Consider the following 27933-nt stretch of genomic DNA (forward strand, 5'->3'; position numbering starts at 1 on the left):
CAACCCCGGCCGGGTCATACCTAAGACTTTAAAATTGGCAATCTAGTGGCTGCTCCGCCTGGCGTCTGGCATTATGGGGTTAGTGCTAGGACTGGTTGGTCCGGTGTCAGAATAATGTGACTGGGTGAGACATGAAGCCTGTGCTGCGACTTCTGTCTTGTGTGTGGCGCACGTTATATACATGTCAAAGCAGCACCGCCCTGATATGGCCCTTCGTGGTCGGCTGGGCGTTAAGCAAAAAAAACAAACAAAAACAAAACAAAAAACAAAAAAACACCATGCGCGATCACTCTATTTTTGTTTGAAATAGATTTATATTGCAGTAATAGAAATCTTCCAACTCACGTATCCAATAATGTGTACCCGACCACAAAACATGTCAAGGGCACTCTTCCACTTTTACACATACCAACAAATCTACACCCTAGTTGTTTTCTGTTCAGAGTAGGATTGTTTTGCTGAATTAAATGTGCAGACTGAAAGTCGTGTCAGTTTCAAAATTAATTTAACAACAAAATTATAAATTTGCATAGTAAGCATCCAGGCTTTAGATTGTTGGTTGTGTTTAGGTGAAAAGGTGCTCTTATCCCATGTAAAAGCATGGGCAGATTTGTGATGACAGGCAAGATGGCTTTTCTTGGGAAGGACTGTACTTTTCTTCTTCTTCTTCTTCTTCTTCTTCGTCTTCTTCTCTTCTTCTTCTTCTTCTTCTTCTTCTTCTTTGTTCATGGGCTTAAACTCCCACGTACACTCGTGCTTGCGCACGAATGGGTTTTTACGTGTATGACCGTTTTCTCCCGCCATTTAGGCAGCCATACTCCTATTTCTGGGGATTCAAGCTTGGTATTTGTATGCTTCTATAACCCATCGAACTCTGACATGGATTACAGAATCTACTCCATGAGTATTTGGTCTTTTGGTTGTGTTAACACACGGAGGAGCATAAGACACTAGCAGGTCTGCACATACGTTCATTTAGGAGATCTTAGGAGATTGGATTTTTGTTTTCTCCACCCAAAGCCAAACAGGCGCGGCCGGGATTCGAACATTCAACCTTCCATTTTGGAGGCCGACGTCTTATCCCCTAGGCTTTCGCGTCCGTCCGGACTGTATCTGTAACTAGAGCACTCGCTTTCACAAAGGGTTACGGTGCTGTCACAGTGTGCCACTTACATACACTTTCAGACCAATTGATATTAGAACGAGTCACCGCCCCTAACACTAATTCATATCACACACTAAGGAACACTTTTAACAACGGCCTATGAAAGTGAAATTCGTGCAGTTGCAGACACTTTTGCAATAAGGTTTCTCACGTACGTGTTTCCGGTCGTGCTTTCACACAATCAACACTTTTCACAACGATTAACACCATTTCATAGTTTGACACTAGGAAACATGCCAGAACGAGTCTCCTCAACGAGCACAGTCATGCCGACGCAATGGTACACCCTATAGCACTGTGTCTGATTCCGGGATCCGGGTACAACAAGAAAAATAACAACTTTGTTACAGATTTGCTCTGTTGGGTATAAATACAGTTTGAAGCTAGAAAAAGAAACATTTTGAACAAACGATCTTGTCAATTTACTCAACATACATTCTAGTGAGTCCAAATTAAGACAAATTAACACACACACACACACACGCGCGCACACACACACACACACGCGCACACGCACACGCACACACACACACACACTCACACACACACACACACGAACAAGGGTTTCGTCACTTTACTGGTATAGCGTCTATGGTCATGGTTTGGCCAACAGTCACAAGAAATACATTTACAACAGATCAACACACTATGAATATTTCGCACGAAGACATTTAACGACGATTTCAGCACCGTGAAATGTATGGTAACTTAATAATAAAAAGTGACATGTTCATACACGCAAAAAAAGCACCTTTACAGCTGCATGGTTTCATTAAAGTCCAGCAGAGCTATTTTTATAATTGTTATTATTTTTTAACAACTTGAATCGATTAAAAACAGATTTCCTCATTGCGCAGTTTATCACTTTTTTACTTTGAGAAACTCTTTTAAAACTTCTGATCACCACCTATTAAAGGCAGCGGCTTGACATCAAATTTATTTTTGCATCAGTATTTATAAGTGAAGATCACCTGATTAATTTAAATGCGTTAGAATGTTGTTGTTGTTGTTGTTGTTGTTGTTGGTGACTGTTGTTGTTGTTGTTGTTGTTGTTGTTGTTGTTCTGCTTCTTCTTCTTGTTTTTAACATGAAATTAAATTAAAATCACTTTGTACCGGGGTCAGATAGCTTGGAGTTGACTCACCGAGAATAACATCCGCCATGAAACAGGCGGTCTTTGTGAAGGCCCAAGTACATTTTCCGGTTTGTAGTGGACACATTTGTGAGAATACTTATCAATGGTAAAATTCATTCAGAACAAAATATCTTGACAACAAAACTATGTACATCACATAATGAAGAATATTGCATTGTTCTCCAACCTCTCCGATCACATGCGCATGCACACACACACACACACACATACGCACACACGCACACACACACACACACACACACATTGAAACACACACACACACTGAAACACACACACACGCGCACACACACACACACACACACACACACACACACACACACACACACACACACACACACACACACACACACACATGGATTTGAAAATAAAGTTTGTCCAAGGTAGGTGCACAAAAGAGATGAGATCTCTTTGACCCAAAAGGCAACGTTAAATGCTTTCAGCTTCGGCCTTTTGAAGATTCGCCAGGCAGTAAAGAAAAAAAAAAAGTATTTGCCGTGTTACACATCGGCAACAGAAAGTCACATAAACAAAAACTCCTCTTCTCATTTTTCAGGGAAAATAAGCAAATGAACAAACAAGTAAACAACAAACAAAACCGCTGATAAGAATAAGCGTGTCTAAACTGATTCTTCCAGCACATAAACTAAAGGGCAATCCAGGGCTAGATCTAGGGGCGGTGTGAGGGGGGGGGGGGGGGGGGGGGGGGTCCTGTGTTCCTGTGTTCCGGCAAATGAACCTTTTTTCTCAAGGAGAGACCCAAAATACCGCTTTCAAATTTTAAATGCATGTATCAACAGCATCTGGTGGGCTTTGCTCCGGCTGGCCAGCCCCTGTACCCTTACATCATTTTGGAAGCCCCTTCCCTACCTACACCATACGTCCAACCCTGCACTTCTCTTGGAAACTCGATAGCTGAAGGACTCTCCTACCCACCCCACCCCACCTCGACCCCTGCCGCCTCTATTTTCTCAAGGTCACCAGAAGACATGTGAAGCTGACAATGGAATCCCTTAAGGAATTAACGTACTACGTTTCTGAAGTAGAAGCAAAGGGAAGAGTCCCTTATGGTAACGCAAATAACATCAGCATTTTTTTTCAACAGTTGTTCTCCGCAAGTAAAAACATCGTACATTTGCCTACCCCTTCCCTCACACCGTCGGCAAGACTGGGTTTATAAGAACGTATAAGTTTCGTACACCAGGACAAAGCAGCAGATCTTTCTTTCTTTATTTATTTATTTGGTGTTTAACGTCGTTTTCAACCGTTCAAGGTTATATCGCGACGGAAAAGGAGCAGGTATTGATGACAAAGCAGCAGGTATTGATGACTATTTCTGACCAGCATACACACCACCCATTTGCATTTCTTCGTAGTCCCTCAAAAGCAAAAACACCCCTCTTCAGCTCTTTTCCCCTCCCCCGACCTCAACCTCATCCCCGAAACGGTCCATGTTTTAGGTCTCTTCAAAACGGACAGTTCCCGACCCCAGTTCCCCTGCAAAGGAGAGAACATGTCATATTTCTTCTTCTTTTGTGCGGCCGTGCACTCTTTGCCTTCTCCGCCCCAACCCAAAAAAGGTGTCACCATTAAAGTCACCAACACTGACACTTCCCGTGCACAGAAACCTGACACCGCTCATTTTGGACACCGCAGCCATGATCTAGAACCTTGTTCTTCTAGATCATGGCTGCGGTGTCCAAAATGGACACCGCTTTGCTAATGGGCTTGTCACCTCAAAACTGACAGTTCCAATACACAGACACCCCGACACCTAAAACGCACTATGCTGCTAGCAGGCTCATCAGCTCAAAACTGACAGTTTCCGTACAAATGGCAATCCCCTTCGGGTGGCGGGAAGGAGTCCTGGTTGGCGTAGATGTCATCAATGGGCGCATCGTCATCGTTGAAGACGTCGTCCTCCATATTCTCGCTCGACTTTGGCCAGGGGAGAGGGGGACGGGAGGGTGCCATGTTGCGCGGGAAGGAGGGAGAGAGAGGTCCTGCCTGGAGAAAAGGCGGCAGTTCATCTCGTCCTGGGTTCAGCCCATTGCGCACGAGATGGGCACGTGAGTTGGTGGTGGAGGTATCAGAAGGGGACGGAGACCACGCGGTTCCGCTCTGCACGGGATCCAGGCTGTAGCGGTTCTCGTTTTCCAGCCTGCGTCTCTCTCGTTCCTGCAGCTCCTTGGCGCTAGGGAGGTTTGTCACTCCCTTGCCCTTCTTGCTCTTCTCAGTCTTCGTCGCTCTCTTGTTTGCGGCTCTGCTGGTAACTTGCATGCGCCTTCGCCTGTAGGATGAAAGGGAGGGGAAAGAAAATTAAGAAAGGAAGGCAGACAGAGACATACGGTGAAACGTAGACACAGGTAAACTGAGACTAACGTACCTGTTAGTCATTCTTTCTGGCCTTTAACTATCTTTTCATCTCTATTTGTTTCGTCTGCATTTTTCTCTCAGGTTCTATCTACCCCACTCTCTTCCTATCTGTCTGTCTCCTAATCCCTCCCCTCCTCCATGACCCTATCTCTCTTCATTCGTAGCACGTGTGTTTGAACTTCAGATGTTAGACATTATGGTGTCATTTGTCTTTTTTCATATTTGTTGGTGTACGTCTTATCCTCTCTCTTTTTGGTCTCTGCAATTTTTGCCTTTTTCTCCTTCTCTTCCCTGACCACCCCAACACTCTCTCTCTCTCCCTCTCTCTCTCTCTCTCTCTCTGTCTCTCTCTTCTCTCTCTCTCTCTCTCTCTCTCTCTCTCTCTCTCTCTCTTGTAATCAAACAAGTAGGCCAGAGTGACAACCCTGACGCTGTCGCCCGTGACTCCTGACCGGGAATGCAGGGATAGAGCCGCATTGCACTTGCCGCTGACTTCTGAACGCACGTGGAAGACGTGTTATGTACAAACTCTGTGACTTGATGGGCATACAGACACTAAGACTGTTTACCAAGTCGCATTCGATTCGCACGTGATAACAACGGCGGAAATACAAACTGTAAACAGACCAAGTGTTGGTCTGAAGAAATAACATGGTTATCCATGATATTATCCAATGTACATATCGCGATCCTTTTGATCCCCCCCCCCCCCCCAAATCTGTGTACGGGCCGATGGCTTCACAGTAAACCAGTTCTGAGCAGTTCTGAGTTCTCTGTCTCTGTCTCTCTCTCCCTCTCTCTCTCTCTCTCTCTCTCTCTCTCTCTCTCTCTCTCTCTCTCTCTCTCTTTTTTTTTCTCTCTCTCTCTCTCTCTCTCTCTCTCTCTTTCTCTCTCTCTTTCTCTCTCTCTATCTATCTCTTTTCTCAGATAATTATCTAATCTGATCTTCATCTTCCTATCTCTCCTCTGTGGTTCATTCACTCACACACGGAAGCTACATAGAGCACGTACTTTCCGCGGCATTTGATCCTGCAGCAGAAGCACCAGACGCAGCCAGCCAGGATCAGGAACAGGAGCGATGCCAGACCCGCGCCCAGCGCCACATATCTCCACTGGTGCACGGCCATCTGCAGGAAGTCTGCAACGCCAGCAACAAATAGTATAGAGCATCATACAAAGTGAAGTAGACTAAGAGCACTAATGCAAACATCTGGGAAACAAAGGGATGTAAGCGCTATATATAAAGTGGGCAAACATTTGTATTGCACCCATTTTCGTCCCCCAAATAAAACATTCATTTGTGTCATTTCATTCAAACGTTATTTGCCATTAAAGGCTCTCCACTAGGCTATCTGGTACGCTTTTCAGATCAAAGATGTCTGTTATAGGTATCACGTGACCGCCGCCGAAGTAAGGGGACCCCCAAAATCGACCTGACAAAAATGTCAGGTACTAATAAAGAAATCGACAAAAATTCAGCATTGGCGCAACTTAATTGGCACCTTTTACATAAGAGAAGAAAGCAAAATCAGTTATCTTTCCAGAACAGGTTGTTTTGTTTTGCTATCTTGCGTATCTCTTGTGTTATGTCATTTCTCCTAATGCAGGTGTGGAGCGCATGAGCAGTAGAAAACGAAAGGTTTTTGCTTCCATTTTGAGGGGTACCGCTCTATTTCAGCAATGACTACGAAATTTTACCCAGTGTAAGTCTCGTATGTAGACGTGATATCCTCAAAGTTTCAAAGCAATCCATTCGGTCATTGCGGAAATACAGCGCTTTTTGTCATGGTACCCCTCAAAATTGAAGCAAAAACCTCTCGTTTTCTACTGCTAATGCTCTCCATACCTGCATCTGTAGAAACGACATAACACAAGAGATACGCAAGATAGCAAACCCAAACAACCTGTTCTGGATAGATAATTCATTTGGCTTTCGCTTCGTATGTAAAAGTTGCCAAGTTGCGCCTATTCCTAATCTTTGCCGATTTTTTAATTGGTACCTGACGTTTTTGTCAGGTCGATTTTGGGGGTACCCTTACTTTGGCGGTGGTCACGTAATATTTATAACAGAAATCTTTGATCTCAAAAATGTGCCAGATAGCGAAGTAAAGGGCCTTTAATGACATATAACGTTTGAATAAAATGACACGGGAATGAATGCTTTAGATGGGGTGCGAAACTGGGTGCATGAGTTTGTTTGCTCAGCTTAGAAAACTACACAAAATAATAGTTATGCAGAACCAGTGTCCTGGGTTCAATCAATATGAGGCTTATATCGCGCGTATTTCGTGGGTACAGTTCTAAGCGTAGGGATTTTTATTTTTTTTAATTTTTGTTTTATGCAATTTATATCGCGCACATATTCAAGGCGCAGGGATTTATTTATGCCGTGTGAGATGGAATTTTTTTTACACAATACATCACGCATTCACATCGGCCAGCAGATCGCAGCCATTTCGGCGCATATCCTACTTTTCACGGCCTATTATTCCAAGTCACACGGGTATTTTGGTGGACATTTTTATCTATGCCTATACAATTTTGCCAGGAAAGACCCTTTTGTCAATCGTGGGATCTTTAACGTGTACACGAAGGGACCTCGGTTTTTCGTCTCATCCGAAAGACTAGCACTTGAACCCACCACCTAGGTTAGGAAAGGGGGGAGAAAATTGCTAACGCCCTGACCCAGGGTCGAACTCGCAACCTCTCGCTTCCGAGCGCAAGTGCGTTATCACTCGGCCACCCAGTCCATTTTAGGGTTAGGGTGCGCGAAGCGAAACTGGATGCCGACAAACTGGGTGTGAGTGAACCGCGGGGTCTGATTTGTTGAAATCGAGATATGTTGTGATTTAAACCAATCAGACCCCGCGGCCGGCTGGCTCCCATCCAGTTGGCGCTGGCACCTGGGTGAAAAAGAAGTATCTGAATGTACAAACGCATTTCTTCCTCAAGTCTGGAGCAGTTTGATTATCGCAAGAGCACTGTGATTATCAATACAGAAATCGCTAAAGAAATATTCAAGCGGACATTCAGTCCGGAAGATGTGTCTACAGAGCGGCAGTTTTTATAATCATGACATGTGAAGTTGGCCTGTTTCTAAGCGGAAGAATGCCTATTTCTCAGGTAAAAGCCAAGACGGATAGATCTGTGTTAGTTTTATACAGACCAGTCTACACGAAAAGGAAGGTATGTTACATGTTTTGAACAGAAGAATCTTTTAAACAAATGAGGCAGAGCGCTATTTAAAGATCTGATAAACATAGGAGAGTAAGCGCACTGAATGCACGGTATCGTGTAATAGAGTAAGTAAGAGTTACCAGTCTCCTGGCACCTGAGAGAATAACAAGCACTGAAATGAACCAGCTCGCTTACTTCCCTTTGCTTATTAGATTGTTTTGAACAAGCTGAGAAGGCGACCAATATCCGCGGGCAAGACCAGTATTATGAACACTAGTTTAGAGCTTACTTGGTTCGGGTGTGGTCGTGGCGTCGAAGACTTCGCTACTGATATCCGTCTGGTTGGACGATCCCTTGAAGAACCGCGCGAAGACTTGGACTTTGTATGTCGTACTGGGTTCCAGACAGGATACGGTTTCCTGCATCCTCCCATCGTTCGGTACCCAGTGAACCCTTTTGAGGCTTTCCATGTTGGCCGGGTGTAGTCGAACCCGGTAGGATTCCACTTTGTCTTCTTGTACCATATTCTTTGGAGGGTCCCATGATACTACCAGTGAGCGTGTGTGTGGCACGATGGTGACGTTGTCGGGTCCCATAGCTGGAACGATACAACTGTCTGTCAACTCGATCTAAACACATTTTTTAGTAAAAAGGAGAGAGAAATGAAAATAATTATTTGCCACATTTAGATAGATTTCTTTTTACTGAAAAACGGGTATTAAAAAAACTCGTGAAAACTAAAACAGGACAGTGAAAAGAAACGTCAACTCCCAAAGGACTCGATTTTATTTTTTTACTGGCAAAGGGACAGTGAAAATCTCCGTCACATCTGAACGGGTTTTCAGTGCACACAAAAAAAGCGATTAGAAGGACGTCAATTGTAAATTAATTTTTGCTGAAAATAAGGGTTAGTAACAAAATAAGAGTAATTTTGCATGTAATTTTTATTGACAAAAATACTAACAGCGTAAAAAGCTGTCAAATCTAAATGGATTTTCGCTGAAGCTGTGGCAACAAAAAAGCAGTCAGATCCGAGAGGACATGCAATGATAAGCTAGCAGTAAACATGTCCATGAACATTGAACGGGTTAAATTGTCAATGTAGAATGGTCCAATTCGACTGGAATCCGTTTATCACTTCATACAACACTGGATATTCGCGTTTGATAAAACCAAATGGTGACCTTCGTAAATCTATTCTTTCATAACCGTTGTATGCATGCCTACGCTGCTTTAATTGTTACGATTAAACTTTTTTTTTTAAACGAATTAAATCGATTGGTCATTGCTGGGAGTTTCGTAATCGCAATCGTGAATAAAAAAAAAGAAAAAGATTTTCTTTGGGAAATGCACTGTCTTATTAGCACATGTTTTCGTGAAGGTGCAGGTGCAGGACAGGGCAGGACCTAGTGTATGGGAGGGAGGGGCTTCTGAAAGGAATGAGGGGTACATTTGCTGGCCAGGGGGATGCTGCTGAAATATAGCATTTGAAATGTGTAGTTTGCGTCTCTCTTTGAGAAAAAAAAAGATACACTAGCCGGGTAAAGGGGTTGGGATGTCCCCCCCCCCCCCCCCCTCTAGATCAATCAACATGATCAGTGCTTTTGGATTTATTCACTCGTGTAATCCTCCCTTCATTTCTTCCCGTATACCCCTTTTACGAAGGAATCAAAAAACAAGAAAAGTAGGTTGTTGGAACGCTTGTTATTGACAAAACAATACAAAGGGTATTATTTTCCTTTTACGAAGGGTTAATGGAAATTATCGGCGTTGTAGGATTTATCCACCTTCCGCACGCAGGCTCGCACCACTGTTTCAAGAGGAAGAAGCTAAAAATGTCCACTTGAAGTGTGTTTGTCAGACTCAGGTATCAGTCCTTCTTCTCAGCAATTATTCTTTGCTGTAGAATTTCAGTGTCTTCTGTTTTAGCTTGATAGACTAGTGTACTTTGTTTAAACTTCGAATAAACTCCCCAATTTGAAAGAAAGAAGACAACACTGTTAAACCATTTTCGCGACCAGATGTCGGGGTCTATATTCGTGATCTTTGATCCTTTACTGATCGATCTAGTTTTACGTCCCGTCATTGTGTTGTTGGGCGGAAGTGAACCAGTGATCGAAAGTGTGTCGCACCCGGAAACGTTAAGACAGACAGATAGACAGATAGACAGACAGACAGACAGACAGACTAACAGACAGAGAGTGCTTTTGCGCATAGCGGCACATGTGATCAACCAAAGCGATGATGAAGACACAGCAATGCCAATAGGGATGACCAGGACTGCATGTGGGTGACGACGACGACGACAACGACGACGATGATGAGTAAGTAAGTGATGTATAATTGTTTACACAGATGGACAAAAGACAGGTCATCTATTTTTATCTTTGTCCATTTTCAGCAGCCAAAGGACGATACTGACACAAACAAAACCACTCAGGTATTAATTATATTATTCACTCGATTTACCCATATCTAGGTGGTTGATGTAGTCTGATTTACTGTAAAATTTGTCGCTAATACGATTATACAAAATAGATTTTAGCACAGTTGGCTCTGCAAATCAGTCACAATTATTCCAATGACGTTTTCTTATTAACTAAGGACTTCAGCCTTATACAACACAGAACATGGAGAAATCAAGATCTTTCTTCGTTAGGGCAAATAGGCAAACAGACAAAAAAACAAAGCCTGATCATGGAAGAGCCCAGACTTAGATGAGGCAGAAGAATTAGGGACACACAAAGCACAAAGATCAAGCAAGCATGCTAATAAGCAAATCACTTACGTCCTTCAACAGACTGACATAAAATCAGACCAGCATCTCCAATCAGGAAAATTAGGAGAAAACAAAACCGTCGACTGGCGGCCATGATGACAGCAGGGTTTACCAGGACTGACTAAACGAAGCAAGGACGCATTTCGCTCTCGATACGATTATCTTTGCGGCCTCACAAAAAGAAGGATGCTCGCATGGTAACTTCCTGTAAATGTTTCTGATCGCCGTGTAAGGCTAACGAGACGTGAGTTGTATAAATCCTGAGTGTATTGTACACAATATAGACACACCATTCTCTCTATCGCTGGCAGAGTGTGGCAAACAATGACAATGCCTGTTCTGTTAAGAGCCACTTTAGACGGAAGTTTGTGGGTTGCCCCTGCTTGCAATTGTATCACTGTAAGGCAGAAGTCACGTACGTGTGTGTGTGTGTGTGTGTGTGTGTGCGTGTGCGAGTGCTTGTGTGTGGTTGTGTGTGTGTGTGTGTGTGTATGTGTGTGTGTGTGTGTGTGCGTGTGTGTGTGTGCGTACGTGTGTGTGTGTGTGGGTATGTCTGTGTGTGCATGCATGTATGTGTGTGTGTGTACTTTCTGGGTAACGTGCAAGTTCAAACAACAATTGGGCCATCACGTTTTTGAAAAGAAAATGATTGAAATCTCTTTTGAAGTTTAGACCCTTTTAGCCACAAAACCGTGCTGCATTCTGTGTAGTGCCTGGCAATTGGTACGCTGCACCAACACGCCATTTATACATCTGAACATCATCCGTCCTTTTGTCAAGTTTAGCGCCCCCAAACTGGCCTTTTTTAATCTTCCAACTTTTATTACACATTTGTGTGCATTATAATTATTTCAAGTTTTTGATTACCATTTTGTGAAATCTTGGTAGATGTTCAGGAGCCCCCCCCCCCCCCCCCCCCCGCCCCTTCCTAATATTAAACAAGGTATATTCAAATGGGAAAGTTGATACCAATGTATTTGAAAACTTTGATGGACTTTTCAAATCTCTTTTATGACAAATAGATTTTCTTCTTAGTGTTGTCAAATAGGATTCAACACGGCGTAAAAAGAGCTAGATTGTGAATCTTACTAAATTATGATATCCTTGACACTAGAATATCACTGACAGTGCGACAGCAGTGATGTCAAATGGTAACGATCGAGGTGGGGTTGAACAAAGCATGTCGACAGAAGGTAGCTTTTGAGGAGACTACAGCCCATGACAAATTGAACCCGCTCATTTCCTAGGAATTTCATCCGCTTTTTGTGACTAATGACCTTTCCCAGTCTTTCCTTTAGCTGTTGGGCAATGCATGTACTGGAAGTTGCTGCGTGTCTTACTGCAATAATGTTACTTTAGATTTTAATCCGTCGTGTGAATTCAAGGCTACGCCTTTTTCTGGGCAATGGAAATCAAACATGCAGATGATCAAACTAAGTTATACGCCTGAGGTAGTTTTCCGTAAGGCGCAAACCAACTTATCTTTCCCATCCCACCCAAAAACTGTTTCGACGCATGAAGCATGTTACGAAACTAGTTACATGTATACACGCACAAAGACATACACAGGCACAAACAAAAAAACAGCCGGCCAGCCAATATATACGCATCTATGTCAATGTGCCTCATCATGACTACATATCATTACATCTACCTTCCTACCATCCCCTTTCCCGCTTTCTAACCAACTAGCAACCCTTTCTGTCAGTCTGTCAGTCTGTCTGTCTTTCTGTCTTTCTGTCTTTCTGTCTGTCTATTTGTCTTTATATTGACATGGTATTAATTCTCCTTGAGGAGGCTATGCTTTAAAATATATATTTATTCATATATGCGTGCCCGTGCACACACGTATATGTGTTGACATGCTCAAAACAACATTTATACAATGCATTTGTTGACATCATCGATACAAAAGGAACATAATACACACTGAATCGACTACGCTGGTCAGATCACCATTGCTTAGCGTTGTATTACAAACATATCATACATATTATGGATCTGAACAGTGTTGAGCTTTGTATTATCTGTTTTGAACAAGAAGAGACCGGCTAATGTAGTCAATAATTATTTCACGCTTAATTCATTCGGTAGGTCCACCGAGATCAGTAATCGGTGTTCTGGAACACCACCAAACCATGTCCTTCTTAGAACTCTAATTGTGAGAATTGTGAATATCGGTCAAGGGCGACTACCATATGGAGTGATCAAAGTCAAGGAGATGCGAACACAAGTACACGTACTTGCTGTATTAAGGTCCAAAATGTAATTCAATGTAATCTTCACGTTGTTTTCTCTTCATTTCCTGAGGGTTTGTTTATTCCAAAACCTACTTCCCAAAAACAAACTCAAAACGTTACGAAAGCCACAACAAAAACTTGTTTCTAAATTGTTAAATCTATTAATTCACGCGAATTTCACAAAGACACATTTTTTTTCTTTACAAGGAAACAGATAAACATTTACCACATTCACCACCACATAAGAAGACTCCGAAATCAAGGAAACAGATAAACATTCACCACATTCACCACGACATAAGAAGACTCCGAAATCAAGGAAACAGATAAACATTCACCACATTCACCACGACATAAGAAGACTCCGAAATCAAGGAAACAGATAAACATTCACCACATTCACCATGACATAAGAAGACTCCGAAATCAAGGAAACAGATAAACATTCACCACATTCACCACGACATAAGAAGACTCCGAAATCAAGGAAACAGATAAACATTCACCACATTCACCACGACATAAGAAGACTCCGAAATCAAGGAAACAGATAAACATTCACCACATTCACCACGACATAAGAAGACTCCGAAATCAAGGAAACAGATAAACATTCACCACATTCACCACGACATAAGAAGACTCCGAAATCAAGGAAACAGATAAACATTCACCACATTCACCACGACATAAGAAGACTCCGAAATCAAGGAAACAGATAAACATTCACCACATTCACCACGATATAAGAAGACTCCGAAATCAAGGAAACAGATAAACATTCACCACATTCACCACGACATAAGAAGACTCCGAAATCAAGGAAACAGATAAACATTCACCACATTCAACACGACATAAGAAGACTCCGAAATCAAGGAAACAGATAAACATTTACCACATTCACCACCACATAAGAAGACTCCGAAATCAAGGAAACAGATAAACATTCACCACATTCACCACGACATAAGAAGACTCCGAAATCAAGGAAACAGATAAACATTCACCACATTCACCACGACATAAGAAGACTCCGAAATCAAGGAAACAGATAAACATTCACCACATTCACCACGACATAAGAAGACTCCGAAATCAAGGAAACAGATAAACATTCACCACATTCACCACGACATAAGAAGACTCCGAAATCAAGGAAACAGATAAATATTCACCACATTCACCACGACATAAGAAGACTCCGAAATCAAGGAAACAGATAAACATTCACCACATTCACCACGACATAAGAAGACTCCGAAATCAAGGAAACAGATAAACATTCACCACGACATAAGAAGACTCCGAAATCAAGGAAACAGATAAACATTCACCACATTCACCACGACGTAAGAAGACTCCGAAATCAAGGAAACAGATAAACATTCACCACATTCACCACGACATAAGAAGACTCCGAAATCAAAGAAACAGATAAACATTCACCACATTCACCACGACATAAGAAGACTCCGAAATCAAGGAAACAGATAAACATTCACCACATTCACCACCACATAAGAAGACTCCGAAATCAAGGAAACAGATAAACATTCACCACATTCACCACGACATAAGAAGACTCCGAAATCAAGGAAACAGATAAACATTCACCACATTCATCACGACATAAGAAGACTCCGAAATCAAGGAAACAGATAAACATTCACCACAATCACCACGACATAAGAAGACTCCGAAATCAAGGAAACAGATAAACATTCACCACATTCATCACGACATAAGAAGACTCCGAAATCAAGGAAACAGATAAACATTCACCACATTCACCACGACATAAGAAGACTCCGAAATCAAGGAAACATTCGGAGCTTTTTGAAAGGGAGTAGCTGTTTAGCATTGGAGTACTGAACTCTTTAGAACTCAAGCAAGTTCTAAATCTCCAAGGGTAGGATGACCTTTATATTCTTCTGTCACGAATATATTAGAAGTTACCCACCGAGTTTCAGCAAATATTAACATGATTGGTCGAAGTTCACGTATAAATAAAACAAAATTAGAGCTTTAGTGAGCTTTTTCAGAACCGCGAACGGGGACCTACATTTAATTCTTTGTATCTTCCTTCCTTAATTTTCCGTATGGACGCTTTTCGCACATAGTGTTAACCTTAGTTATCCTCGAGAGTGTTAAAAATCCTTGTTAAAATAATGTTTGGTTCTTGGTCAACGATGGTTTGTCTGTGATTTGAAATCAGTGATAGCACATTGTTACGCCTGTCACTTACACACACACACATACACACACACACACACACACGCACACTGACACACACACACACAAACACAAACTTTAAGTATGAAAGGTTTGTTTTTCTTCTGTAAACATGTTGGAGGAATGGAGGATCAGTTGTTACAGTAACGCAAAAGAAAGTTTTTGATCACTGCCACAATAAATGTGTACGCACATACACAGACATCGGCGTACATTAAAAGAAAAAGTTATTAACTAGCTCTAGCGTGTTCTATGTTAATTTCAAAAAAGTGTGCGAACAGTTTGATCTATTTAATTCAAAAGGAATTAGAATAAATCACAGTCCTTGAAATAATTCAATGCATATAATTATTTTCGAGACACGCTTATATTTAAATATAAGATTAGTGGGTTATCCCCAATGACGATTTTCCTCTACTAGAATGACTTTTTGATCTCATTCACTCAGTCGGAGGAAGGCACCACTTGAAATATCAACATAGTCTGACACACTCTACCCACAAGCCTTTGTGATTGCACGAGTATTTCTTGCAAAATGAGAACTCAGACAAAAACCGGATATTGTCATAGCCACGTCACCGGAAATTCATCGACCTATACTTGTATATATCTTAAATGTACTGGAACAAAGGGAAATACATTGAACTTCCTTGTTGTTGCAGTTGTTGTTGTTGTTGTTGTTGTTGTTGTTGTTGTTGTTCAGGATTTGAATCGAACTCCATCTGCATGTTATGACATGTACTTTTTATTTTATTTGTACCCACTTGTAAACCCCTCCCAGTATGGCGATTTGAAAAAAAATCTGACTAAAAAAAGGGTTAATAATGATTCCACTGAGAATCGAGACGAGTAACTCTTGTTCTAAATCACTAAACAAAACTTTCTCATCGTCAAAATAACTACTGCAAAGTGAGAGACAGACACAGAGAGAGAGAGAGAGAGAGAGAGAGAGAGAGAGAGAGAGAGAGAGAGAGAGAGAGAGAGAGAGAGAGAGAGAGAGAGAGAGAGAGAGAGAGAGAGAGAGAGAGAGAGAGAGAGAGAGAGAGAGAGAGAGAGAGAGAACGTACGAACGAATGGTTTACTGTGCAGGCCGTAGGCCCATTGCAAAAAGCGGGCTTGGGAAATAAACGAAACAAACAAAATCTCTCCAGCCCAGATATATCTCTTTCTCGCCCTCCCCCTCTCTCTTCACCCCCCCCCCCCCCCCCCCATCTCTTACGTCCCGATGACTATTACGTAACGTAATCGTTGTTTTGTGATAAACATCTATTTTCCATTGTTCTGCTTTTAACACAGGACCGTGGCAATGAAACTGAAATCGGCTACATCATGCAAACAATCAATTCAAAATGGATTTCTTGGACTTCCCCGCTTTTGCGAAAAACGGGTGCACAATATAATTATGTCAAAGTGATATATGGGAAAAGAGTGTGCGACGTAAACATACCGAAAACGAGCGTGCTTGAAGGTGCGTGCGCACGAAGGAGACAATGACTATGACAATGACAATTCTTTATTTACAGACAGACAGGCAGAGAGAGAGAGGGAGAGAGAGTGAGAGAGAGAGAGAGAGAGAGAAAGGGAGAGAGAGAGAGAGAGAGAGAGAGAGAGAGAGAGAGAGGGAGAGAGAGAGAGAGAGTGACAGACAGATGGACAGACAGACAGACAGACAAACAGACAGACAGACAGAAAGTCAGAAACCGCCTCCACTTTAAAGCGAGACTCTCAAAACCAGACATCTCTTTTTCTCGTCCTCTCTCCCCCCTTCCCCCGTCTCGTATGTCCCGATGACTATCAAGTAATCATGTTTGTGTGATACACATCTATGTTTCCTTGTTCTGCTTTTAACGCAGGACCATGAAACTGAAATCGGATACATCATGCAGAAAAAAAATTCAAAATGGATTTCTTGGACGAACAACGGGTGCACAATAATTATGTCAAAGTGATATATGCCTTTATGGGAAAAGAGTGTGCGACGTAAACATGCTGAAAACGCGCGTGCTTCAAGGTGCGTGTGCACGAAGGAGACAATGACAATGACAATGACAATTCTTTATTAGAGACCGACAGACACAGAGAGCGAGAGAGAGTGAAAGAGAGAGAGCTAGACGAACGAACGAATGGTTTACTGTGTAGGCCTTAGACCTATTGCAAAAAGGAAACAGTGGGCTATGGAAATAAACGAAACATAATAATGCACAATAGTTGGACATTCCGACAGTTGGAATAACGCGTCACGGATACCGAATCGCGGTCAGTGTCTTTCTCAAATTGTTCTGTTCACTCGATCAGTCACGCGACCAATAATCAGTCCATCAACCAAGAGTAGCCCTGATTACAGCAGCGATAACGAGCAGGTCTTGCGTCAGTCTTTACCTGAGAGAGAGAGAGATCAAATCAAATCAAATCAAATCAAATTTTATTTTACGAGGGTTGTGGCATAAGCAATATAAACGAGCTTCTTTTCAACCAGCCCTCGCCCAGAGAGGGACTATTCTAATCTTAAAATAAAAATAAAATTAAAAAAAGGCAGAAAAACTATTCACATGACTATATACACATTGTAGGCTATACATACATTCTTGCGTTATGAAACACTGATGCTTTATGGACAGATATGATCAATATGAAAATAATCAGAACGAAGTCTTCCATCACTGTGACTTTTCGTAATTTGACATTAAATGTAATGAGAGGTGTTTTTTGAAAGTATTGAGACTTGTTGGGACTCGAACTGATTCCGGGAGAGAATTCCACAAAACGCTGCCAGAATAAGCTAAACTTGATTTAAAGAGATCTATCCGCGGAATGGGGACGTTGAATTTTCGGCTTGGTTTGGCTTTAAATTTTGTAATGAAAGCACTCGGTGCATGGTCGGAAAGGATTTTGTGAAGGAGCACGCCTTTATTTGATTTAAATCTTTCTTTTAAGGGCAAAATCTTAAGTTTTTTATAATCGTCGAAAACAAGACTAGATTGTTTTAATAGAACTGATTTTAGTGCTCGTCTGTGTAGACTATACAGTGGTTTTAAAATATTTGCACTCGCTGAGTCCCAGATGGTCGAACAATAATCCGTGATGGTTTGTATGTATGCATTATAAAATAATAACCTTGAGTGTGGATCAAGAAAGTGTTTTATTCTGTTCAACAGATATATTTTCCTCGACATGGTTTTACACAACGATCTAACATGATGGGTCCAAGATAAATTATTATCGATATTTACTCCCAAAACTTTGTGATCTCCTACTTCAGAGAGAGAGAGAGAGAGAGAGAGAGAGAGAGAGAGAGAGAGAGAGAGAGAGAGAGAGAGAGAGAGAGAGAGAGAGAGAGAGAGAGAGAGAGAGAGAGAGAGAGAGAGAGAGAGAGAGTTTCTTTGCGCGCGTGTCTGTGTGTGTGTGCGTGTGTGCGTGTGTGTCCCTGCGTTCGTGCGAGCCTGTGTCTGTGTGCGTAACATACCTTCGAATGTGAAGCTAAATCACGTCGTTTGAAGTAGAGGGATCGTTCACTTATCAAAGCGATCTGTTAGCAAAATGAATATCTTCAGATGGACGATAATTGCCGAAAGAAATGTGCAGAGCATGTGTGGGCTTGGAGTACGAACGCATAATTCTTCCAAAGGTTTCATGGATGTGGAACAAAGCGCACGTGCAGATGGAATAGGACAGACTTTGGGACACAGGCACCAACACCCGTTATAACACTTTATTTACACACTGCGTCTGACTCGTTATATACGATTTCTAATTTTTTTCTTTCATTTATTCATTTTCATTACTTTATAATCCCATGCCAGTGCGGACATCTTTGGGAAGATGTTGAGCACTATATTCATGGTTCTGTGGCAATTATGATGTTGTTCGCCGCTATATGTCCTTACCTATTGAGTATTAAAATATTAAAATATACGTTTAACGATTTTTTTTTTTTGTCAAGCCTGCCTCTTTCCGGAAAAAATAACATATTTGACAATGCACCTAATGTTATAAGGCTGAGCGACAGATTTCGAATATTTACTGTGTTGAATATCGAGTGTTAGATTGCTAATGTGTACGTTGTTGTTGTCGAGATATCTGTTGTGGATAATGATTGTATTATTTAAAGATGTTTGTAGGTGAATAACTGATTTAGTTTGATATGATTAGTGGGGTGACCGAAAAATAATGCCACCCTCTAAAATGCTAAAAACCCACCCAACTTAGTAATATCCAAATGATTTATTACAAATCATGTCATACTTTTGCCAACTGTAAATGATCATGTATCAATGGAAAGTATATGTATTGAGGGATACATGTTCATGGATTAAAAACCCAACAATGATGTGCATGGCAAACCTAAAAGAAAAAAAAAGAAAAAACAAATAACAAACACTTTTTGAAAATAACCCCCACATCTGTGCAGGAAATTACTTCGTATTTGGTGTACATTAGTCTGAGATGTGGGATGACAATAAAAAAAAAAGTCAAGTATGCAGGTTAAGTGGTTTGATTTTTACGCTTTTCAAAACATATTTTTGAAATTCGGAGATTGCCTCAAAAGTAGGAGGTTTAACACTGAGCAGCGGGCACACTCATCCAACTTGAACCCTCCAGACTCCCTGTAATTGCTGTTTCAACTCATATATTGCCTGAGGATGGTGTTTGTATCCAAGGCCCTTCAGGAGGTCTAAAATCGAGTTGGTGTGCCTACCACTCACTGCCAAACCTCCTACTTTTGAGTCAGTCCCAGAATTTGATTTTGTTTCGAAAGAGCAGAAAAGTCAGAACATTTAAGAAACAAACTTGAAATTTGTTGAAGTGATCATCCCATATTTTAAGCCAGTGTTTACCAAATATGGAGTAATTCGCTGAACACATTTAGGACTTATTATCACTTTAGTGGGAGGCATTTTTTTGGTGGTTATCAAGTAGTATTTTTATTTAAATTATTGCTGAATTAGCAAGTAAGTCTGTGTTAGTCATCATCTCACCCGCCCCCTCCCCCCCCCTCCCCCCCCCAGTTAATCGTTTTATCCGATGACATTGTTGTTGCAGTCCAAAGTCCCATAACCTCCCCTTCCTCCTGTAAAAGATGATGATAATAAATGTTTCTTAATTCCCTCACGGTTAAACTATTATGGGAATGTTCCGCCTGCACTAGGGGGGGGGGGGGGGGGGCATGCTCCCCCGGAAAATTTTTGAAAAACGGTTAAAATCTGTGCAATCTGGTGCATTCTGGGCCTTGTTTTGAGGGTTTCACATTGAATAAAATTTGTTAGAGACACACACAAAATTTATTTAAAAAACAAACAAACAAACAAAAAAACACTCAAAGCAAGGTACATGCTTTTTCCAGGGGTGGGGTTCCGGAACCCCTGGAACCCCCCCCTGGGTCCGGCCCTGATGGAGTTAGTTTAGAGACCCGGCTGGGTCATTGTGTGTCAGCGATATAGTTGGTAAGGCTGTTGCTCAAGGGGTTGTTGGGTCTTTGGGGCCAAAAAGTTTCTCCCCGTATTGTTAGTGCTTGTGTTGTTTTGTTGAAATATTTGTAATTTAAACTGAGAAAGAAACAAAACTGAACTGGTCTTGAAAATCCAAAATAGGTCAAAAGGAAATGAACAACCAACGAACCGGACACAACTGGCCATGGCTGAACACAGATTTGTTTCTTGACCAAATCGTACATCGTACGTGCATGCTTATTCATGACAGCAGATTGTTCGGTGCACGAGCACAAACTAATGGAATTCATCAGCTCGATCGATGTGATATGACTAAATCAACATGATCCTGTCAAGGTAAAAGAAATGATGGCAAGGGTTAAATCAGGTAGCTGAAGTAGGCCTATGATAAGATTAATGCTGTTCCGTCTGCCAGTGTGTTCAAAGCATTTTTGAAATTCGAAAATGAATACAATATGTAGAATACAACAAAAATACAGTCACAAATGATTAGTCCACACTGCCTTCGACGTTGTTAGAGACAGAAACAAAGGGAAGTAATTGGCATTAACAGCAACAGTACGTGAGAGTTATGCAGGACCAATCTCCTGGCACCTGAAAGAATAACAAGAATTGCAATGAGCAGAGTACTTCCATCCGCACCGGAACACTTCGCCAATTTTAGTTGGTTCGTTTTGTACATGCAGCTTCATTTGAGACAGAACATTCAAAGTGCTACTACATGTTTAAGTGCAATCTGAACGGATTAATCATCAAAGTGCTCATGGACGACCATTTAGACGGGCGCAGTGGCCTAGTAAATAAGACACCGGCCTCTCAAGCGGAAGCTTGTGGGTTCGAATCCCGGCCGCGCATGGTGCGTTAAGGGTGGAGATTGTTTCGATCTCCCAGGTCAACTTATGTGCAGACCTGCTAGTACTTTATCCCCTTTCGTGTGTACACGCAAGCACAAGACCAAGTGCACACGGAAACGATCCTGTAATCCGTGTCAGAGTTCGGTTGGTTATAGAAACACGAAAATACCAAGCATCGCTCGAAACGGCGTATGGCTGCCTAAATGGCGGGGAAAAAACGGTCATACACGTAAAATCCCACTCGTGCAAAAAACACGAGTGTACGTGGGGGTTTCAGCCTATGAACGCTGAAGAAAAAGAAGTCATGGACGACCCAGTGATTGCAGAGTTGCCAACAATACGTCCAGCTGATTACAACGGCCGTATGAGCGCGCAAGATTTATACTGTGTGTCCTTGTAAAATCACGAGACCGTTTTTTCTGTTTTTCGTTTTTTGCTTGTATTATCTGTTGAAGGGCTCTTATTCATTACAATGTGAATGTATGTACTCGTTATGTGAACGTATTGCTTTCATCTAGGTCTCCCTTTTTCGCGGTGAAACAAATACTCCCGACAGAGATTACAGAGTGGGTTCTTTTCTTGTGAATGTATACTTAGGCGTTCTTCTTGGAACTGACACAAAATACGCCTGACGGAAATTGCAGTCTGGGAATTTAATGTAGGCTAATTTGATGCCGGTGTTGTTTTCCGTAGTAACACAACATATGCCTAACCGAGATTTCAAAATTTTTATTTTTTTAAAATGTTATTTTAATGTTAGCGTATTTTCTGCAGCTGTTCTTTGTGATGGCAGAAAATATGCCTGATAAAGATGGCAGTGTGGGCACTTTTCACATCATCTTATTTCATGTAGATGTTCACAAAATACGCCGGATGGAGATAGGAGTTAAAAATCGATCTCGCCCAATCCCTTCTCCTTCGCGCGACTTCAGAACTGTAAATCCATTTGACACGGAAAGTTTCGCCACAAAGGTGCAGGCATTCCAAAAAGGCAGTGAAAGTATAGTGTCCTCATTAAACTCTGTTCCATTTGGTTGAAACCGACTTTCAAGTTTTGTTGCCGCGGATGCCGACCTTACAAAAACATGTCATTGGAACACAATCGACTTGACTTTTTTTCGATTAGTTGTTTGTGTGTTTAGTTATCTTCTTATTTGTTAGTTCCTGTTATTTTCATATTTATAATTTTATTTGTTATTTGTATTGTTTGATGGGTTTTTGTTTGTTTGTACACTTCCTTTCTGTCTTGCATGGTATATATACTCAATCTCCAAAACAACGCAACTTTTGTTTTTGAATAACGTTATCAACTTTATTCAATAAATAAGATTTATCTAAAGCGTGTCTATATGGCTTCCCGTGAGTACTGTAACATATCTCTCTGTTTAATGAAGAAAAAAACAGTAATGAGTTTAATGAGAGATGCATCTAAACGAGTTGTCAGCGTAATACCTTCGCCAGGGTACTTGTCACTGCAGAGAAGATAAATGTAACGTGCAGATTAAGCGTATGATAATTAGCACAATGTAGAAGCAGATGCCCGATAAAAGATTGCAACCAGGATTAAAAGTTTCGATAGATTCACTAAATCCTTAGCAGAGTCGTTGACAAATGCTGAAGAGCAAACGTTAAGTCACTGACGCTCCCTTTCTTCTTGGGTTACAGCCAAGGGGTTAACGAGGTGTGTTTCTCATACATTTGTTCGTGTTTTAAGCCTGGGATATTCGACTCTTCGAGTAGTAATTTATTCCTGCTGTCCATTGATCGTATAAGCGTGAGTGATCGGCCATTGCCACCCACACAAGAGCGCTAGGAAACCATGCCTCTCATCTGCGCGGATTGGCTATTCTGGACAGGCCAGTGACGTGTATTTTATTAATATTTTTTTGTTTTGTTATAATAATCGCCTTCTTTTTTCATCATCCTAAAAACCTTTGATCGGCAAGACTAGACTGGATTTCAGCAGCCGAGTAGATAGGACATATTTCTGTTGTAAACCAGGTTAACCTCGGCTATGTTTTGCCTTAATAATGTATCCTAATTGAGAAACGAATAAACCACACCTCCCTGCACATCGACGTTTGTTCTTCAAAAAGTGTTGGAAGTTTGAGAGCATTGCGTGAGAAAGTGTCACAGTACATGTTCACGATATTCACACGTATAAAAGGTAACGTCATGAACACAGGTAAGTTTCCCCAAGGGGCTCATTATATGGACAAATATACATGAATTTTTTTCACTTGCTATACAAGTCAGATAAGGCACGTAGGGCAAAAGCTGAATCTCTGAGGTGACAGATGGTCGGAACTGTATTTTCAAGGCAGTTACAGAACGGTTTGTCTGTGTAACTGCTGATAGCATCTTCCAAAACAACTGTAGCGTTATTCGGCGGGTTGCTTAGTATGCATTTGCCAAAAATCTGAACAATGGTCAAATGTCAGTTGGTTGACAAATGATTCAGAGTATGAGGAGGCTTAGTTTGCATCCGAAAACCCACCATATTCGTTGTTTAAGTTCACATTAATATCCGCAAGTGTAGGGACGGAGTCCCGCGTGACGTCATCATGCCTTTGTAGAAAGACTACTCTGCCTAGGACTTTACACTTGAGAACGAGGACGCGAAGAATGATCACGCAGGAATTGTTTTGCCCTTTATTAAGACAAACAGCACCGTAACGGACGAGTGAGCATGCCGAAATCTCAATTTTACTGTTATCAAACACAACGGGTGTGTGCATCAGAGGACCTACGGTGTGCGACAACAATAGTTCCAAACGGATCAGTCACACTCTCCAAATTATGGCTGTCCATTTATTAAAATAAAAGAACCACTCTATTCTGCGAGAAAGTTTGCTGCAACTGGCTCTTTGTTGATTGTACAATTTGCTGGCACTCAACTGTCAAATTTTGAATAATAAGGCTAGCATGTGACCTCGAGTTCACTCATGGCTCTTCGGGATTCCCGAGGTAATCTGTCCTTTTAAGAATTACCATTTACCGGCTGATATTGGATTAATTATTCATAGCGGCAAACCGAGTTATGTATATGCAGTCATAACAATTATCCATCAGATCAAAGGGGCTGCTTTGCCTTAATTCACTCGAGCATTGCTGTTGCTGTAATGTTTTGAAGACCGTCATATATGTAGGTCAAAAAAATGTTGATCTAAAGTAGAACTAGAACTCTTTCGCGCGATTCTTTCATTTAAAACGAGTGAGTACGTGAGTATCAAATGTTTTTCTAAGGAAAAAAAAATCGTTTCGTTAATAGTGTTCTCTTAATTTTTGAATGTACGTGTATTGCTGAATTGCGCTCCACCACCAACATTTACAAGGATGTCTTAAAACACAGATTTAAGAAAAAACATTTTTTACGGCAGAATCTCTGACGACCATTTGCAGTATGCCCCCTATATGAGTATATGATATGCATTTGGGTTGCATAACATATAAACATGAACGGCACATTAGTCGAATGTTGGAATGTTTATTTTGCACAGCTGCTGTGCAGTGTGTGCGCACGAATAATTTCCTTTCGGGAGCATGTAAAACAGAGTCGAGTTACCGAAATGCTCAATCGGTAGGTCCTTGACAGTATGTGACAGCATGCTTTGACGTACGTCAGCTAGAAATCATTTGTGATATCACGATGAGGAACCTTATTTCTAAACATAGTTTTCAATGGAAAAAAAATGAAGTCATGATTGTGTGTATTTTTTTTGCTGAATGTTTCGTCTTGCTTTCGTTTTGTATATAACTTTACTCCCAAATTGTGAAAATAATATTGCATTACTGTTTTAAAAAGGGAACAAATCAGTATCTCACGTTCTTGTTCCATATTCTTCCTACATGGTCTATTTATATGTTGCGTTTACATGCACTGCAGAACTTTTTGGAATTGTAGTAGCTTAAAACAAATCATCATTTATCTACTTGAACACGACTTCAAAACGTAAAAAACGGTATTATATCCTGAACTTTCATTGTATTTCAGTCTACATTTGAAGGTTAATTCCTGTTATTCATTCTTTTTATTTCCATGCTCAAGAATTCCCTTGATTCCATTCGATCCCATCTATAGTGTCCTTTTCCATGATAGATTGCTGTTTTTAGCTTGCACTGTTAGATTACATGTACATGTATCTGTTTTCGTCGTATGTTTTTTCCTTTCATTTTCAAAGATACCCCCCCCCTCCCCCTCCTCCCCTTTTGGTACTTCTCCTTTCTCCCGCCAAGATTTTTTTTCCAATTCTACTGATTCTTAGAGTTCGTGCCTTTTCTTTTCACGTATTTGTTTTTTCTTTTCTTCGCTTTTGCCTAATTGCCTGTCTCCCAAAAGTCATTCCCCCCTCTCTCACCTGCACTATTCTGCGCGTCTGCTCTCTCTCTCTCTCTCTCATATATATATATATATATATATATATATATATATATATATATATATATATATATATATATATATATATATATATATATATATATATATCGCCCCCCCCCCCCCCCCCCCTCCCAAGCTCTCAGCCCTTTTTCGAGACCAGATCACGCGAACTTTTAGGCTGACCAAAGTGGCAAACTTCCAGTCGTCGTCTTCACAGTTTCGAGAGTCCTGTCCAGCTAATGGAAGTATAGGAGAATAAAAGACAAATGGAATGACAATCACGATAAAAAGAAGCAGTTTCCGCGCGGCACACACGTCACGTACCTGACAGAAATACTGTGCAAACGAACGCCCGCTTACAGCCCGGTAGCACCTGTTACTGTCAAGCTCCCTGTTGTGCGCACTGCTGCTGCCGCTTCTGTTGCTGCCGCTGATACACGGTTTGACAAGTTGTGTGGTCTTCGAGTTAATTTTTGTGGCTTTTCCATACGATTCGTATTCACAATTGTGATAGGTCACTAAGAACTTGCCGTTGCTTACAAGAAGTGTACGGAATTGAGGTCTGTTTTGATTCGAATGAACAGTTCTGGTTTGTCACTTGTACAAATTGTCACTGCTTACATGGAGTGTGTCAAACGTTGATCTTCGAGCTTTTCTTGTGGCTTTTGGCCATTGTCGGTTCGATTCGAATGAACAGTCGTGTTTCGTCACTTAAAACTTGTCAGCCAGTGTTGTAACACTCTTTAAGACTACTCTCTTCTACGATTTATGATCTTCACGTAACTTTTGTGACTTTGACAAATTTCTGCTCGAAAGCGTTTGGTGTTTCACGAGGGTTTTAATTCTTGCACGCACAATTCTGTCTGACGCTCAATTTGCTGCAAAGTGTTAAATTCATTAGATTTCTTAAACTGCCTTTTTGTATAACAGCAACTTCGCAACATTTTGGAAGGTTTTTATAATAATAATAATAAATGAGCATTTATATAGCGCAACATCATAACTTTACAATTATGCTCTTTGCGCTTGACACATTTAAAATTAAAACACAGTTATACCAGCATTTACATCTACATTCATAGTCAACAACGCTTAATTAAAAGCATACACCATCAAACATACATTACAAAAAATTCTTCCATTAACTAAGTAATAAAAACATGAATAAAATAGGTAGTGAAAACAAGGAAATACCAGCTGAATACCCTTAATCAAACAGAACATGTTATCAACAATTCTGAAAACAGCCCTTGATGTTTATATACATTATCACATTATCACTAAAACAACAAATACACTACATGTAGCCTACTGATGGACAGAGAAAAACAAAAGCAGGGGTTGTATTTCTTGAAGAAGTGTGTTTTAAGTGCTCGTTTGAATGCTTGGGGTGACTGAGAGTGGCGGATGTGAAAGGGGAGAGAATTCCATTGTGTGGGTGCGCAGAAAGTAAAAGTGCGTTGTCCGTATGTTTTGGTTTTGGTGTGTGGAATGGTAAGGATGCGACAGTCAGAAGAGGCACGGAGTTGTCTTGCTGGAGAATAGACGGTGAGGAGTTCAGAGAAGTAAGCAGGAGACGAGCCAGAAAAGAAGTTAAAGCAGAGGGTGGACAGTTTGTAGTCAATGCGGGCTTGAATAGGTAACCAGTGCAGTGTGCGAAGGAGTGGTGTTGCGTGATCTCGTTTTCGTGCTTTGAGAATGAGGCGTGCTGCCGAGTTTTGGAATTTTTGTAGTTTATGCAGGAGGTACAGAGAACAGCCAGAGAGAAGAGAGTTGCAATAGTCAAGTTTAGAAAGAACAAAGGCACAGACAAGAGTGTTAGTTGTTTGTGTGGCGAATGGTGCTGATCTCACGAAGCTCAAAATAAGCTGCTCTACAGACTAAAGATATATGTTTGTTAAGGGTCATGTCAGATGAAAGGGTGAACCCAAGGTTTCTAGCTGATGGTGAGAAAAGAATGTCGGTGTTGCCTATTTCAACAGAAACAGGTTGTACATAGTACATGACGCAGACAGACTTGTAACTGCTCATATATGCAAAGCTTGATGACGAAAAAGCTACCAACTTTTTTTTCAAAAGTGAACGTCTATTGCTTCAAGTAATTGCTTCCCAACACGAATTCGACGAGC

General features: G+C 41.2%; 1 protein-coding gene across 1 annotated transcript; it reads right to left on the reverse strand.

Annotated features, from left to right (window-relative positions):
* Window positions 1-1724: 1724 nt before the first annotated feature.
* LOC138959611 (uncharacterized) lies at window positions 1725-10986 on the reverse strand. Its single transcript, XM_070331168.1, has 4 exons — window positions 10660-10986; window positions 8161-8469; window positions 5706-5832; window positions 1725-4608 (listed from the first exon to the last, which is right to left on the reverse strand). Exons 1-4 carry the CDS (start codon window positions 10742-10744, stop codon window positions 4128-4130), a joined length of 1002 nt encoding a protein of 333 aa, XP_070187269.1. The 5' UTR covers window positions 10745-10986; the 3' UTR covers window positions 1725-4127.
* Window positions 10987-27933: the final 16947 nt, after the last annotated feature.

The sequence above is a fragment of the Littorina saxatilis genome, linkage group LG2 (assembly GCF_037325665.1).
Source record: "Littorina saxatilis isolate snail1 linkage group LG2, US_GU_Lsax_2.0, whole genome shotgun sequence".
NCBI classification, from domain to species: domain Eukaryota; kingdom Metazoa; phylum Mollusca; class Gastropoda; order Littorinimorpha; family Littorinidae; genus Littorina; species Littorina saxatilis.